Genomic DNA, 14,654 nt, shown 5'->3' on the forward strand with positions numbered 1-14,654 from the left:
GCAGCCACCTGTTGACTCATCAAAATTGTGGGACTTACAAGTAAATTTCAACCTTTACTAGCATATTGCATGTTTTGATATTTTTTATTTCATAGAATATTTCTGGTTAGCGTCATTTCCCATCATAGGCATAAATTCCTTAAAATCCTAAAAAAAATTCTGTACATTTGCACATGCACAATGTGATACAAGAGCTGCTTTAATTAAGCAATATTTTGTTTCCACCGTTTTTATATTTGTATGAAATTGTGCAAAGCCAGCTAGAGGCTACATTAAAAAGGATGCAATCAATGACAGTATTTAAAATGCATATGAATATATTTGTAAAAACGTACAGAACAAAAACACAGTATTTCCAGTATAAAACCAAATACAATAATGTTACATTTAAAGACGTATCCTCCAACAACTGATGTCTGCTGCACAGTATGCAGTACTGTATGTGTGCAATGTTCACACATGATGTGAGTTGGTCATGAAAGAAAGACTCTGTTGTCTTTGGCCCATTTCCTCATGGCTCTAATGATGTACTCCACCTGCGGGTTGCCAGAATTTCGCAGCAGGAGCACCACCTCCTTAAGTATCTCCCTGGTACACAAAACAGGAAGAGGAAAAGACATTAGATCATTGCTCTGTGCAATTGATCAGTCATTCATATTTATTAACTAATCTCTCCAATTATGTTTGCAGTGTAGTTTGCTTGTTAGTAAATAGGATTAAGCAAAAACTACTCCACCAAAGTGTCCACAAAGCTTAATGGAGGTGAACATCCAAGATTCTTTTGTTCACATTTTTTTTTTTTGCAAGTAACCTGGAGCCTACTCCAGCTGACTTTGGCTGAGGGGTGGGGTACACCCTGGACTGGTCACCAGTAACAACCATTCACATTCACACCTGTGGACAACTGACATTAACATGCATGTTTTTGGGATGAGGATGGAAGCTGAGCTACCGGAGAAAACCCACACAAGCACGGGGAGACCGTGAAAAAGCCACACAGAGATACTCCAATGGGCATTTGAACATCGGAACTGCTGTAATGCTGCCACGTAATGCATTAACAAAACAAAATGAAGAGGGTGGAAATTTTGGTGCTGATCCAAATTAGGAAGATTGAGCTCATTTCAGAATGAATGATCAATTAATGGTTTAAAATAAGGTAACTTGTGTTTCCATGCCAATGTCCAACGCTACCCAGAAGAGATTTTTTGGATGAACATTCAATAGCTGACTGCTCGTCTTTAGTCAGCAAACTAGTTGAGACTGAATCAACAGCGCCACTTCTGGTTGTAGACAAGTACTGCGCACATTTGACAGAATTCTTCATGATAAATCAATCGATCATTACACACATTCCTATTGCAGTGCCATTTTAGTTATGGCAGTTTGAAATACTGCATGTACAGTCAAACCTCTGAATGAATGAATGAATGAAGTGCCCAAACAAAGCACCCTATGCATTGCGGACTCACTGTCCGTCCATTTTTTTTTTGGAGTGTGACAGCTAAATAACCCACACTGGGGTGAAAGAAAATTCCAACCATTTGATAAAGATGAGAAACACTATTGAATTCAGTCTTGCTAGGATGTATAAGAAGTCTGAATCAACAATGAGTTCCATCCATAATTTATTTTTTGTTAATATTTATGGCCGTCTGGAACAGATTTATTTCATTTACATTATTTCCTACAGGAAAAACTGACTTGTTTTACATCGGTTTCGGTTTTCGTCTGACCTTTTGGAGCAAATTAATGACAAAAACCAAGGTTCCATTGTAATATGAACAAAGAGGCAGGCATACTTTGACTCTTTGTTGGCTAAAATTAGCTGAAAGATGCCAACACATGCCCCTCTCTTTCCCTCCCAGTAGTTGGATCCTGGGTCCAGCTTCTCCAGCGCATCAAATGCTTTGGCTGCATAGTAGAACTGACCCATCTGAAAAACACATTATGCAAAAAAGCTGTTATTACCAATGTTTACCAAATGTGCATTAGATATACAGTATCTTTGCAGAATTGTTGTAATTCAGCCACACTGGAGTGTTTTCGAGGATGACCCGCTTTTTTAAGACTCAGGTCAGGACTCGGCCACTCCAAAGTTGTCATTTTGTTTTTCGGCACGTCAGCCATTCAGAGGTGGACTTGCTGGTGTGTTTTGGATTATTGTCCTGCTGCAGAACCCAAGTTGGTTTCAGCTTGAGGTGATGGCCGGACATGCTACTTGAGGATTTTTGGGTAGACAACAGAATTCATGGTTCCATCCATTTATCACAGCAGGTCTTCCAGGTCCTGAAGCAGCAGTACGGTACTTTTACGCCAGATGTAATGGGACACACAACTTCCAAAAGCTTGACCTTTTGTCTCTTCAGACCTCAGAATATTTTCCCCAAAGGTCTTGGAGATCATCAAGCCATTTTCTGGCAAAATTTAGATGAGCCTTAATGTTATTTTTGTTCAGCAGTGGTTTTCGTCTTGGAACTCTTAACTGAGGCAAGTGAAGCCTGCAGTTTTTTGGATGTTGTTGTGGCGTCTTTTGTGACCCCTTGGATGAGTCGTTGCTGCGCTCTCGGTGTAATTTTGGTTGGACGGTCACTCCTGGCAAGGTTCACAACTGTTCCAAGTTTTTGCCATTTGTGGATAATGGCTGTCATTGGGTTCGCTGGAGTCCCAAAGCTCTTAATCTTGGCTGTATAACCTTTTTCAAACTGTTAGATCTCAATTATTTTCTTTCTTGTGTGTGTGTGGCAGGGGCAATCACTTTAATAATACAAAGTTTCATTTAAAAACTGCATTTTGTGTTCGGTTGTGTTGTCATTGACTAATATTTAAATTTGTTTGATTATCTGAAACATTTAAGTGTGACAAACATCCAAAAAAAAAAAAAAAAAAGAAATGAGGAAGGGGGCAAACACTTTTTCACACCACTGATTGTGTCTATATTTGGTCAGAAGGCAAAGTAAAATGGAAAATAAACAAGTACACTTTGAATGTCTACCTTGAATGACCAAAATATGCTAGACATATAAAAAATGTCACTAGAACAATGTAAAAACCCACATTTCCATTTCTACCTTGTAGCAGTCATTGGCGATGAGCTGAAGCAGACTGAAGGAGTCAGAGGAGGTGCCCATCTTCAGATAGAGCTCCCAGGCAAGACGACCCTTCTGGTTCATGATGTCTGACAAGCACAAGATTCAACAATCTGTCACTCACTGACATTTTACCATCTTTCTACATAGCTATCTATCACATTAGCGTGCATGTGAATGGACATACATGCTGTATGTGCAACTTGACAACCAAACTCAATGTGGTCATAGCAATAGAAGTTACAGTATTTCAGCCTCTGTGGTGATGTATGACCAGTGACCTCTTTAGTACAGATGTACACTGGTGTTACTCATGGCCTGTTTTAAGCCTTGCCAAACAAAAAAACAGAAGTAAGGTGGCTTTAAAGGGTCAAAAAGCCACTGTTTTGTGGTCTATCATAAAACTGGAACTCGTGGTGAGAGGTGGTGCACTCTTACAGCCATGTTTTTGCAGTCACCATATCATGGTCAGCAGAACCAGGTAGTAACAATAATGCCGATAATAAACAGTAGTGTCTACAATGTGTGAGTAAACTAAACTGGCAAATTAACGATATTAACAAAAAGTAGATTAGCTGTTCGAAAATGATTTATTACTAAAAGGAATTTGGTGCAAATCTATATTTTTCCCAATTAGTTTAAAGGAATATGCAAAAACTACAGACAACTTATATTTGGAACAAGAGTTCCAAAATTTGACTACTTATATCACCATTGCAAGCTTTGTTTAACAAATATTAGTTATATAATCTATTTTTAACATTCCTATTTAACTTATTGTATCCTATTTTTTATTTTGTATACACATATATTCTTGAATTTCTAAGTGAATCATTCATGAAACATAATGACAAAATTAAATGTGGCTAATTTTCACATAACCTGGTGCGGAAAAATTTGGGCCAGATTTATTTAGTAGCATAGCTACAAACTGAGTGCACTTCTGGCTTTAACAATCTTTTTTTTTAGGATTTTCATGTCATATTGGACGTATAAAGCCTTGTTTATTGTGAATGAATGACCACTGTGACCACAATACATACAGCAGCGTGCCAGCCAGCTGAGGTACACATAATCACTCTTGATCTTGTCACTTTGAATCAGCAGAAAACCCTGAAAAGAAAAAGCAAAAAATAAAGCATATTATAAAAGTAAATGATCTCCCAGAAAGACTACAAAGAAGTTCTCTAGACGCTAAGATACCTCCTCTGCTTCTTTGTAGTTGCCAAGGGCTGCCTTTGCCTGAGCGTAGTTGAAATTAAATGTATCATCGTTATAGAAGTAACCCTAAAAAAAAAAGAGGGAATTCAGCACAAATATATTATAAATGTTGACTACATTGCTGATTTTTGACTGTTCCATACCATATTTTCTCATATGGTGGTCATGGGTGTTTACTCAACTGCAGAGTAATGGATTTATTAGGGCTACAGTGTTTATGTGAGTGGAGGCCTTTATTTTCTCTGACATTAAAACACAAAAATGAATACAGTACTTACACTGTATAAAGGGCCGCATACAGAAGAATTGAAGGATACCAGGAGCCACGTTGATACATTTTGTGCATTAAAGATGCTAAAATCAATCCTATATAGGTAAGTTTTCTGAACAAAACATCAACATCTTAGCTTTGTGTTATCGGTGACAAAGGGAATTAGTGCAATATCAAATAACATATCTCATGAATAGGAAATTATTTTATTTTTAGAATATGTTGTGGGCCAATTCAAATTGGCCACCCCTGGCTCAGCGTTTTTTGCTCTCTTTCTTTCTCCTTAAACTCCACAGTAAATTTGACAAATCTATACAAGTGCCACATCTGCTATGGAGGCGGAGTGTGTGCGGTAAAGCTGTCTACTATGACACATGGTGGTATCAGTCACAGTAAAGGTAATTACAGCTACCTTGTAGCACCACCTGTTATTTTGTTCTGATGGGAGAAAAGGAGGCTATTTTGAGGCGTGGTGTTTATTTATCCAAGAGGACGGCACACTGGATGATTAACTCAGGAGGCCACTATTGGAGGAAATACAGTATATACAGCATGATATATTGTATGGTGAGCAATACAAACCTTGACTGAGTTGAGATATATGAGAACATCTTTAAACTCTCTCAAGAGGAAGAAGCAGGAAGCCATGCACTGTCTGCCTGGAAGAGTATCTAAAAGGCAAACAGAAATAAACACATACTTGCCCACACAACTATACTTGAAAAAAAAAAAAAAGTACCAAAATGGTGAAATGTTATCTCAGCATACCACACTCGCTGGCCGAGCCTCCGACCAACTGAAAGAACTGCTGAGCAACTTTTAAGTAATCCCTCTAGGAAAACAAACATCAAACACAGTTAATATCTATTTATTACATCTTATTTTACATTTACATTTAAAAACAAATACTTACCGTTCCAAGTTGTTGCCCGAGTGCAGCATTTACCACCCCTTTCAAAATGTACTCCTACGAAAATAAGCAAGTATTAAGACGCACAATATATAGATAAGAGATTCCCTGATGACTGATATAGTCTTTAATTCATAACCAGTTAACAATGTGCTTTTAACAAGTTAACACAGCATCTGTTACATTTTATTGTACACTTCTTCATAGTTGTTTAAAAACAATATAAAAAACAAAAACTGTGTGTTGCCATTATTTTATTAGTTTATCATATTTCCATACAATGATTTCATACACAACTTTGACATACTGTACTATATATATATATATATATATATATATATATATATATATATATATATATATATATACACATTTATTTGCTAGTTTACAAAAACAATAAAACATGTATTCAGTATATCAATACCGTTTTTGTTTTGTCGTTTCTTTATCATTTTTCATGGCTGTCAAAAATAACCCATTAACAGCGGTAACTAATTTATTTAATTAATTGCATTAAAATTTTAATGCATTTTTATATTAATACATGTGCAACATGGCAAGTCACACCTCTCTGTTATTACAGCAGGAGGAGCCAAGACCCCATAGAGTCACACAAAAGTCTGACTTTTTTTTTTCTTAAACATCAACATCAACAGCAGTGATCACATACAACATATCTGTATCTCCAACTTGCCAACTAGTGATGTGCGATACCACTGATGTCTTTTCCAATTTTATACTAAAATTCAAGCTAAGCCGATACAGATACGACACCGTGTCCCGTAAATTAAAAAAAGTAGTATATTTCCAATCATAATTATTCATTTATTTGAAACTGTATAACTAAAGATAGGTATCAATGTTTCAGTATCAATCTGCACATCACCACTGCAAAAACGTCTCTTCACTTCCTCATTCACCACCACACTACCACGAGGTGCATTCACGGACACTCCGAAATACATACGTACATCAAGCGCTCCAAGACAAACAACACACTTCCGGCCTTCACAATAAAGCGCTGCACATCACATTCTGTTGGACTGCACTGAACAAAATAAGGGTCTCAGAAAAGTAGCTTACCCAAGCAATCTTTTATTTTCCACACAAAAAAGAGAAATGGCTAAGACGGCCTAATTTAATTGTGGAGAATAAAAGTGTGGTATCTCTTAGTTTGACGATTCTTACTGCACTGCGTTTGAAAATTATATTACCGGTACTGTCCAAAATACCCGCAAGTCCAGCCTATAGCTAAGTTGAGAGAAATTGTTGCCTGACATGCAAGAGACATTGCAAAAAGACACACACTTATCTTATGGTCTAGTATGTTTTAGTTTGATATGAATTTTCATTTCCTTTGACACGCAGTATGTTGAAGGAATAGTTGGCATGAAGTTGTGTGACATCCCCATCAGCATTGTATTGCATCAACAGTGACTTACCCCCCACTTCGTCCCGTGAGCAATGTTCTGGTCGGATTTTGGTGATGAGGAAAGTAGTTCCGGTTAGTTGCTGGGGTCAAGAGTTCGGCTTCTCAAAACAATATGTGTTCAAAAGACTAAGTGTTTACATGCATGCATGTAAACACTGTGAAACATGTGGACAATGGACAGGTGACAGCGCTCAATGATACAACGGGAGAGGAAGTAAGGCCGAGCGATTGTGAGGTCTGATTTTTTCAAGGAGGCATTTTAGTGATGCAACTTTTGAACGTACTGTTTTGAGAAGTTTTCTTTAATTAAGTGGCTCCATCAACTAACCGGAACTACTTTCTTCATCACCGAAATCCGACCACAACTCGGCTCACGAAGTGGGGGTAAAGTCAATATTGATGCACTACACTGCCGATGGGGACGTCATACAACTTCATGTCCAAAAATCCGAACTATCCTTTAAATATATATAATGGTGTCTTGTCAGTAAGCTTTCTGAGAGAAAATGTGCACATTTCAGACAGCTAAAAATGGTAATTAATCATGGTTCATTTCTGAACTGTGGGAAATCTGATTGAAAATTATAATCATTTGACAGCTGTAATTCTTTTTTTTTTTACCTACTTATGAAAAAAATGTAATTGAATGTAATAGATGGACTGTTAACTCGCTTGAACTAAATTATTCATTGTTTGCATGATTGCTTTCATTGTTATTATACACTAAAATGATTGACATATTGCTTTCTTTCACGCAATAAAAGTGTTTTTTTTTCATCATAGTAAAGAAAAAATAAATATAAATGTATATTTTTTTTATGTTCATTAACAGGTAAAGAGCTGAAAAAGGGTGGAACAAATAAATTTCATGGACCCTTGAATAATAGACTGGGTACATTTCTGATCCAAACAGCCCTGCAAAATTGAAAAGTTTAACATTGGTCTTTATTTTAAACTAAATTAAATCCCTTCATCATGCTCTGCGGGGGGAGAGTTGTTAGTAAGAGTCCAAACACAAAGTGTCGTATTAGAAGTAGGTGTACCTGAGGTGTAGCAGGCACTAAGTCTTGTATGAGGTTGTAAGCTTCCTGGACGTCATCTGGAAGAGTCACATGTAACATAATAGTATGACAAGTCACACATGAAACTTGTGATGCGTGGTAAAAGTAATGAAGATGCATACCCACTGGCCACAACACTGGATACACAATAGACAAGTGGTGTCAAAAGTGCGGCCCACAGGCTGTATTTTAATAGTCTTCAGCTTATTCAAGAAATGAATTTAAACACAGTCCAGATGAGAACATTACACAGGAACTGGAAACTCAAAAGGGCCCCTCAAAATGGTAACTTATAGTACAAGCTCTTTGATGATTTTCGTGTGTCCACTTGTTTGATTTTTGACTACACATGTAAATCAATTTCTTTTGGGATAGAAAAAAAGTACTGCGTATATTTGAGTGGAAAAGCCCGTGCCTCATTAAGTCGTAGTCTGCCAAAAAGATGTTTCAATGGCGTGGTTGTGTGCTTCGACTTAGTAGTGCTGAGATTGCAGGTGTGATTACAGCGTTAAGGGATTTTTTTTTTTTTTACATTTTGCCAAACTATTCATTTATTTATCTATCTGTCAGTTTTGTCTATAAATCCACAAAACATGCTTCTAAAGTCGCACAGAACTTGGATGCTCAAACCCTCATCATGCATGGCACAGTGCGAGCTCTCACTAAAACACACTAGCGCTGAGTTCAGCAAACATCAAAAGATGTCTCTTTGACTTTCTTTGCTGCTTTTCTGCAACACTTACTGTAACAAAGAGCCAACATCAGCAATCATTCATAGTTGAGTTTGTTTTTGTTACATTTGTGGTGTACATTTTTTCACCAGGATACACATGCTTGCAGAATTTGGTACGTTTCCAAGTATGTTAAAGCTCTCAAAAAGGCGATGCCACACTAATTGCCACACGTTGCCACACTAATAATAGCGAAGAATAATAAAAAGAAAGGAACAATTTCAAGAAGGTCCCTTTGTCACTTGTACCACAAAACTGAGATGTATGCTGTTTTGTCTTTCATTTATTCATTTGCTTAGCATTTTTTGACGCACATTGGATTGATTTTAGGGTGTTTAATGAATTAAAATGTTCATTCTTTCAGTTTTCTGTACGCGACCGTCAGTGGAAAAATTTGGACACTCGTCTAATGAGATCCAGTGCAAGAATTGTATGCAGACTTCAGCCTTTACAAAGATAATAATGTTCCCAGAGAGGTATTAATCGAATAACCAGTTCAATATTGCAGTGGCGTTCAACTACACACTATCATACCTATAGGCGTCAATCAAAAGTGAGCATTATTATCTTTGCAAAAGGCAGAATTGTTGACACTGCTCTTTTATTTGATTAAACTGGAAATTGTGCTAATGAAGGCAATTTGCCACCTTGTCTCAAGTAGTAGATGACCAGGTTGAGTCTCGCCTCCGGGATAACGTCAATCAATGGAGGTAGCACCTGTAAAGCCCCCTCACCGCCACGAAACACCACCTGGAAAAGAATGATGGTAGCATGTTAAGTCTTTGGTCTATGCACAGCAGGGATACCAGTTAGAGCTTGGGAGGAGCTTACCAAGTTGTGTCGGATAAGCTCCTTAGCAAACTCAAAGGAGCAAGAGGAGATGTCGATTAGGTTCTTCAGCTCAGCCTGAGAGCGAGGGGAAAAAAACGCACACTGAAGTAAAACCTTTTAATGCTTAATTTCATTTCATTTAAAACAGCAAGCAGCTAACATGTATACACTCCACCAACAGCGTGTACCTCAGCTGCTTTGCCGTTGTAGAGACTAAAGTGGTTGCAGGCCTTGAGGTTGAGGGCGATGGTGGAGTCAGGGATGTTCTGGAGGTAGGCCGCCAACACTTCTTGGGAGACGTCGTAGTAGCCCAGCTTGTAGTAACACAGAGCCACGTACACCTTCATTGCCAGGAAGTCTCTGAAGATGGTGATACCAAAAAAACAAAGAAAGGGCGGAAATTACTTTCAAGAAATGTATGTTCACTGTCAGAGAGGTATTCATTTAACAATATGTTTATTGCTGTGGTGAGATATCTTGTCCCCGCCCCAAGGCAGCCAAAACACTACAAACAGCTGTCAGTATGATGCTGAACACTACAACAAGTTTGAGTTAAAAAAAAAAAAGGGACACATTCGATGGGAATTAACTAGAATTTTTAACAATAACAACACTATAATTACTATTATTAAGTATTACCTATTTCTAATGTGCTTTGCATTTGAAAATCTCTGCAATAAAAATCAAATTAAAAAAATAAGTACCGTAATAACTACTATAACATACTCAAACATAACAGTTAATATTTTGTTTTGTTCAAACTAATAATTTATATATTTTTCAAACTCTAACTCGTCTTAATTTTTGGTGTTACCATCAATTTAGTGTCTGTTTTTTTTTTTTATTCAATATATGCATATTTATACCCCAGTAGTCAAGATTACGGTATGTGTTTTTTGTATACAGTTCAACCAACACAGACAATGGTTAGGAATTGAAACCGACCTAAAAATAATATTTACTCTCCCTAACAAACTTGTGCTAGGAATTTATAAAATGGTCATCAGAATTCCAGATGCCAATAACGGATTTAATTCCAATAAAGGTCTTTGGTTCACAGATCACTACAAAGTGTTATGTATCTCTAAGATAAAAGGTGCAATGTACCGTATCTCCAGAAAACCACATATGATGTCAGTGTTAGTTTAGTTTCATCTGGTTTATTTCAAACATGCATAAAAGTTTACATTGAAGTACATCTTATATTTACAGTTCCACAAATCCACGGCTTAAAAGGAGTATGAGGATGCCTATCTTATTAATCCTACCCTCTTTCCATATCACAGCTATCATTACAGAATTTGTTCACTTCCTGTATTCACTATACATGATTCACAAAGAGCTAGCGCAACACTTCATGTATCTTGAAACAATCTATGTCCCTATAGAGAACACGAGGATGGCACACATTGTGTTAAAGTGCAGCATGGCAGTCAAAGATAAGCGGTAGGTGGAGACACGTACATGTTCTGCAGCAGGAGGCGCTTATAGATCTCGATGGCCTCCTGGTAGTGTGAGCGCATGTAGTGGATGGAGGCCAAGCTCAACTGGTCTTCCGTCACATCCTCCAGGTTCTGGTGAAAGTCCATCAGCTTCTTCTCATCGTTGAACTAAAATGTGGTTGGAAAGCTACAGACTTTGACATACGCATACACACCCCTTTTTCCAAGATTAAATTCAGGCAGCTTTCATTTCAAGCTCTTGCATCTCACGACTGAGAACATTTTAGAAATGTAATTCTCGTGTGTGATAGCAAATAGAAACTACTGATGCAAAGGTATAAACTGATGAGGCAGACAAAAGTAGACATGAAGGATAATATTTGGGTTTTTTGTAATACCTTGTAAGCCAGATGGAAGAGAAGTCGGTTTTTGAGGGCAGATTTTGGACCTGCAAAGAACAAAAGATGCCCAACAAACAAAAATAAAAGCAGCATCATGTCTTGAAGGTAATGATGCTTAGCTACTATAATGAAAAGCTGGTATTGAAAGAAAAAAAAAAAGAGTCTTTTTTTGTTGTTTCAGGGTATTATTTTAAACAAAAAATTAATAAAAATAATTTGTAAAGTTGCATTCTTTATATGTCAAAAAAAGACAAGCAATTTTTTCACGACTTTTTCTTTCTATCTGAAAAAGAACAAAGGGTCACTTCTGATGTTTTTCTGGGTTTTTTTTGTTTGTTTTTTTTTATTCCAAAAATAATGATTTTGTTGTTTTAAATGTTTTTGCTTTTTAATTTGTAAAACAAAGAAAATTATTTGTGCTTGTTTTTTGTGACTGTTTTCTTTTTAGCAGATTCTAGGCCTGGTTGTTCCATCAAATAGATGAAAAGTGGCCCTTATATTTTATATTAAAATACCCACATCACAAAAAGCCAATTTGTGTTTCATTTACTAATTATATCGTTTAAAAAAATGTGTGTTAACTGCTGGCTTGAAACAGCTCTTGTTCGGAGTCTCTGGAAATGTGGTTGGTGGGAGGGAGTTCCACAACTTGGGATGTTGGAAGATATGACACTGAATCAAAGTCAGTCTCTTTGGTTTGTGAGGTTTCTTTCCCCATGCTATATATGTTTTTAAAAGTTTTTGGTGGGGAGTTTTTGTTTTGTTTTGTTTTTTTTACCTAAAAACAAAAAAGGCACATGTAATGTTTATTATATTTGTGATTTTTTTTTCTCATCTTGTTTTATATACTTTTCTGTTTTTTGTTATGTTTTTATCTATAAAACAAAGACAAGTCATTTTGTTTGGGTTGTTTTTTGGAGGTTTTTTTCTTTTAAATATGAAAAACAAAGAAAAGTAATTTTTGTTTCTCCAAAGATGGAAAAAACCTAAACCTAAATATGAACCCTTTTTGTTTTACTATTAGAAAAAGGTAAACATTGAATACAGAACGTGAGCAAACTTTCTGCACCTCACATTGTGAAAAACGGTGAAATAACTTCGTACAAAATACAAAAGCTGCATGCTTGCAAGCTATTTAATTATTTACCCTTCAAGGCAGCCTCCTCGGCGTCTTTATAGAGCCCCAGAAAAAACATGGCACAGCCCAGATACACCCAGACGTCAGGAGGACAGTCAGGCTTCATGGTCATGGTCTTGTACTCCTGTCACAACAACAACTTTCAATATCCCATTCCAAGTACTAATATGGAGCCTACTCTGATCAAACATACATGTATGCAACAAAAGTACCTCCATGGCTCTCTTGTAGTCCCCCAAGTGAAAAGCACAGAAGCCAATCCATAGGTCTGTGTTCTCCTCTTGTTCACCAATACTTCTCTGGAACTGGAAATGTCAGCAAAACTCAACCTCAGCAACCAATGCATGATGGTTGCATATGTCACTGACATTATGGGATGTGGAAAATGTAGAGGGTAGGTACCTCCAAGAGGGTCAAGGCCCCTAGGTAGTCTCTCTGTTGCAGATATTCCTCCAATCCAGGAACTTTGGTTTTGTTTTTCTTCTTCTTGTCACTTATGTTTGCTGCTTCTCCTCCCACGGCTGGCTTCACACGAGAGAGGATCTGCACCAAAAGTTGATTATGGTGCTTTATGTACACTATTAAGATGCTATTTGGAAGATGGGTTCTTGTCGACTTACCATGTTGACAACTTTGGATGGGCTCCTATTAAAACATTAAAACAGAGCATTTACTACATTAGTTTGTTGTGGTTACATACAGTGTGTCTACTTCGGTGAACACGACAATGACCCATGATGATGCCCATACAGATCTCTTTCATCAGTGTGAAGCGTCTTTTTTTACTGTAACCTAGCAACAACCATTCCACCGATTAACATATGCAACCCCGTTTACTAGACAAGAAGTTGTTTAATATAATTTAAAAGGCCGCAGTGGTGTTCTTTGTTAGCAATAGTTGTATTAAGACAAAATTAACAAGTGAAACATTCCCCACTAAAACAACAAGGACCAGCACTGTCAATACGTTCTCGTTTGGGTGTCGTTGACAAAATTAGTGTACCCAATTTAAAGACGATATTAAATAAACATACCTTCAATGCCACTCTTCCTCTTCCAAAAGGCTTTTGATGTAATTTTCATTAGTTTTTGGCTTCTCTCGCTTCTCTCCCGCAAGAACGAGCACACATCAATTGCTCACTACAGACCGCCATCTTGGTTGTCTGCTTGACGTCATTACACATTCTAATGTGGCGGTTATATCATTTGGAGGGATTTACAGCGTTTTTTAGTCGTGCACAAATCCAATTTATTTATTATTTGTATTCAATTCAGACTGATAAAGGCGCGTTTCAAAAGACAACTTGATATTTCACAGCCAAGTTTTCGCGCCTTAGTGTTTGCCCTTAGTTGCCTAGCAACGTGCAAAATGCTGCTTCTTGACTACAACATTGCCGTTAATGGCAAGTAAACACATTTTGCCCTTGTTAGAAAGTACTACATGAATATATATGTAAAAAATCGACGGGGGTGCTTCTGTCGCCATTGTCATACATATAAATATATATCCTTCATATAACATAGAAGGCCCCAGTGGCCTAATGGATAAGGCACTGGCCTCCTAAGCCAGGGATTGTGGGTTCGAGTCCCATCTGGGGTGGTGAAATTTTGGCAACATAATTTTCTCAGCTCCACTTTTTGAAAAGTCAAATTGCCAGCTGAGTATGGCAAATTCATACATATTGGCAGGTCTGCACTAATATTAAAAGTCCTCCCCGCCCCGCCGACAGTTCACCCCCGCTATTTGACAAGCACTGGTTTACACTAACTGCCAAGAAGCAACTCTTTCTATAACACAAATTACATTGTATTTTTATTTTTTTAAAAAGGTAACTTTATTAACCATAGAAACTGACAGGCACAATGTCTGAGTCAACACTGCACAGACCAAATATCTACAATAACAATGACCATATACGATATAGTCATCACAGAAGATGAACTGAGACACCACTGCATGTCATTACAAATCTGCCATTTAGTCAAATTACTGCACAATGACACACACACGCACACACACAGTTGCACATTAAGACACTGCTGTCTGTCTCCATACTGCTACAAGACCATCATGTGATCAGTAAATGCACCAGCACTGTCTTCATAAGAGGCTGTCAAACTTTCAAT

General features: G+C 37.3%; 1 protein-coding gene and 1 non-coding gene across 5 annotated transcripts; one reads left to right on the forward strand and one right to left on the reverse strand.

Annotated features, from left to right (window-relative positions):
* Positions 1-77: 77 nt before the first annotated feature.
* On the reverse strand, positions 78-13,710 carry ift56 (intraflagellar transport 56). 4 transcript variants are annotated; one of them, XM_054779795.1, is made up of 19 exons: positions 13,562-13,710; positions 13,148-13,172; positions 12,930-13,070; positions 12,740-12,832; positions 12,537-12,651; positions 11,387-11,436; positions 11,011-11,156; positions 9,735-9,906; positions 9,547-9,621; positions 9,363-9,465; positions 7,967-8,022; positions 5,495-5,548; positions 5,350-5,413; positions 5,164-5,252; positions 4,293-4,376; positions 4,133-4,202; positions 3,072-3,178; positions 1,803-1,936; positions 78-588 (listed from the first exon to the last, which is right to left on the reverse strand). In XM_054779795.1, exons 2-19 carry the CDS (start codon positions 13,148-13,150, stop codon positions 474-476), a joined length of 1,671 nt encoding a protein of 556 aa, XP_054635770.1. In that variant the 5' UTR covers positions 13,151-13,172; positions 13,562-13,710; the 3' UTR covers positions 78-473. The 4 variants fall into 4 exon arrangements, 3 of the variants coding, with proteins under 3 accessions (XP_054635770.1, XP_054635771.1, XP_054635772.1); XM_054779796.1 differs by lacking the exons at positions 13,148-13,172; positions 13,562-13,710 and having other exon boundaries at positions 12,721-12,832; positions 12,930-12,951; XM_054779797.1 differs by lacking the exons at positions 12,740-12,832; positions 12,930-13,070; positions 13,148-13,172; positions 13,562-13,710 and having other exon boundaries at positions 11,011-11,175; positions 12,537-12,626.
* Positions 13,711-14,054: 344 nt separating this feature from the next.
* On the forward strand, positions 14,055-14,127 carry trnar-ccu (transfer RNA arginine (anticodon CCU)). The gene has a single exon. It is a non-coding gene; the product is annotated as a tRNA-Arg (tRNA).
* Positions 14,128-14,654: the final 527 nt, after the last annotated feature.

Source organism: Dunckerocampus dactyliophorus, chromosome 6, assembly GCF_027744805.1.
Source record: "Dunckerocampus dactyliophorus isolate RoL2022-P2 chromosome 6, RoL_Ddac_1.1, whole genome shotgun sequence".
Taxonomy (NCBI): domain Eukaryota; kingdom Metazoa; phylum Chordata; class Actinopteri; order Syngnathiformes; family Syngnathidae; genus Dunckerocampus; species Dunckerocampus dactyliophorus.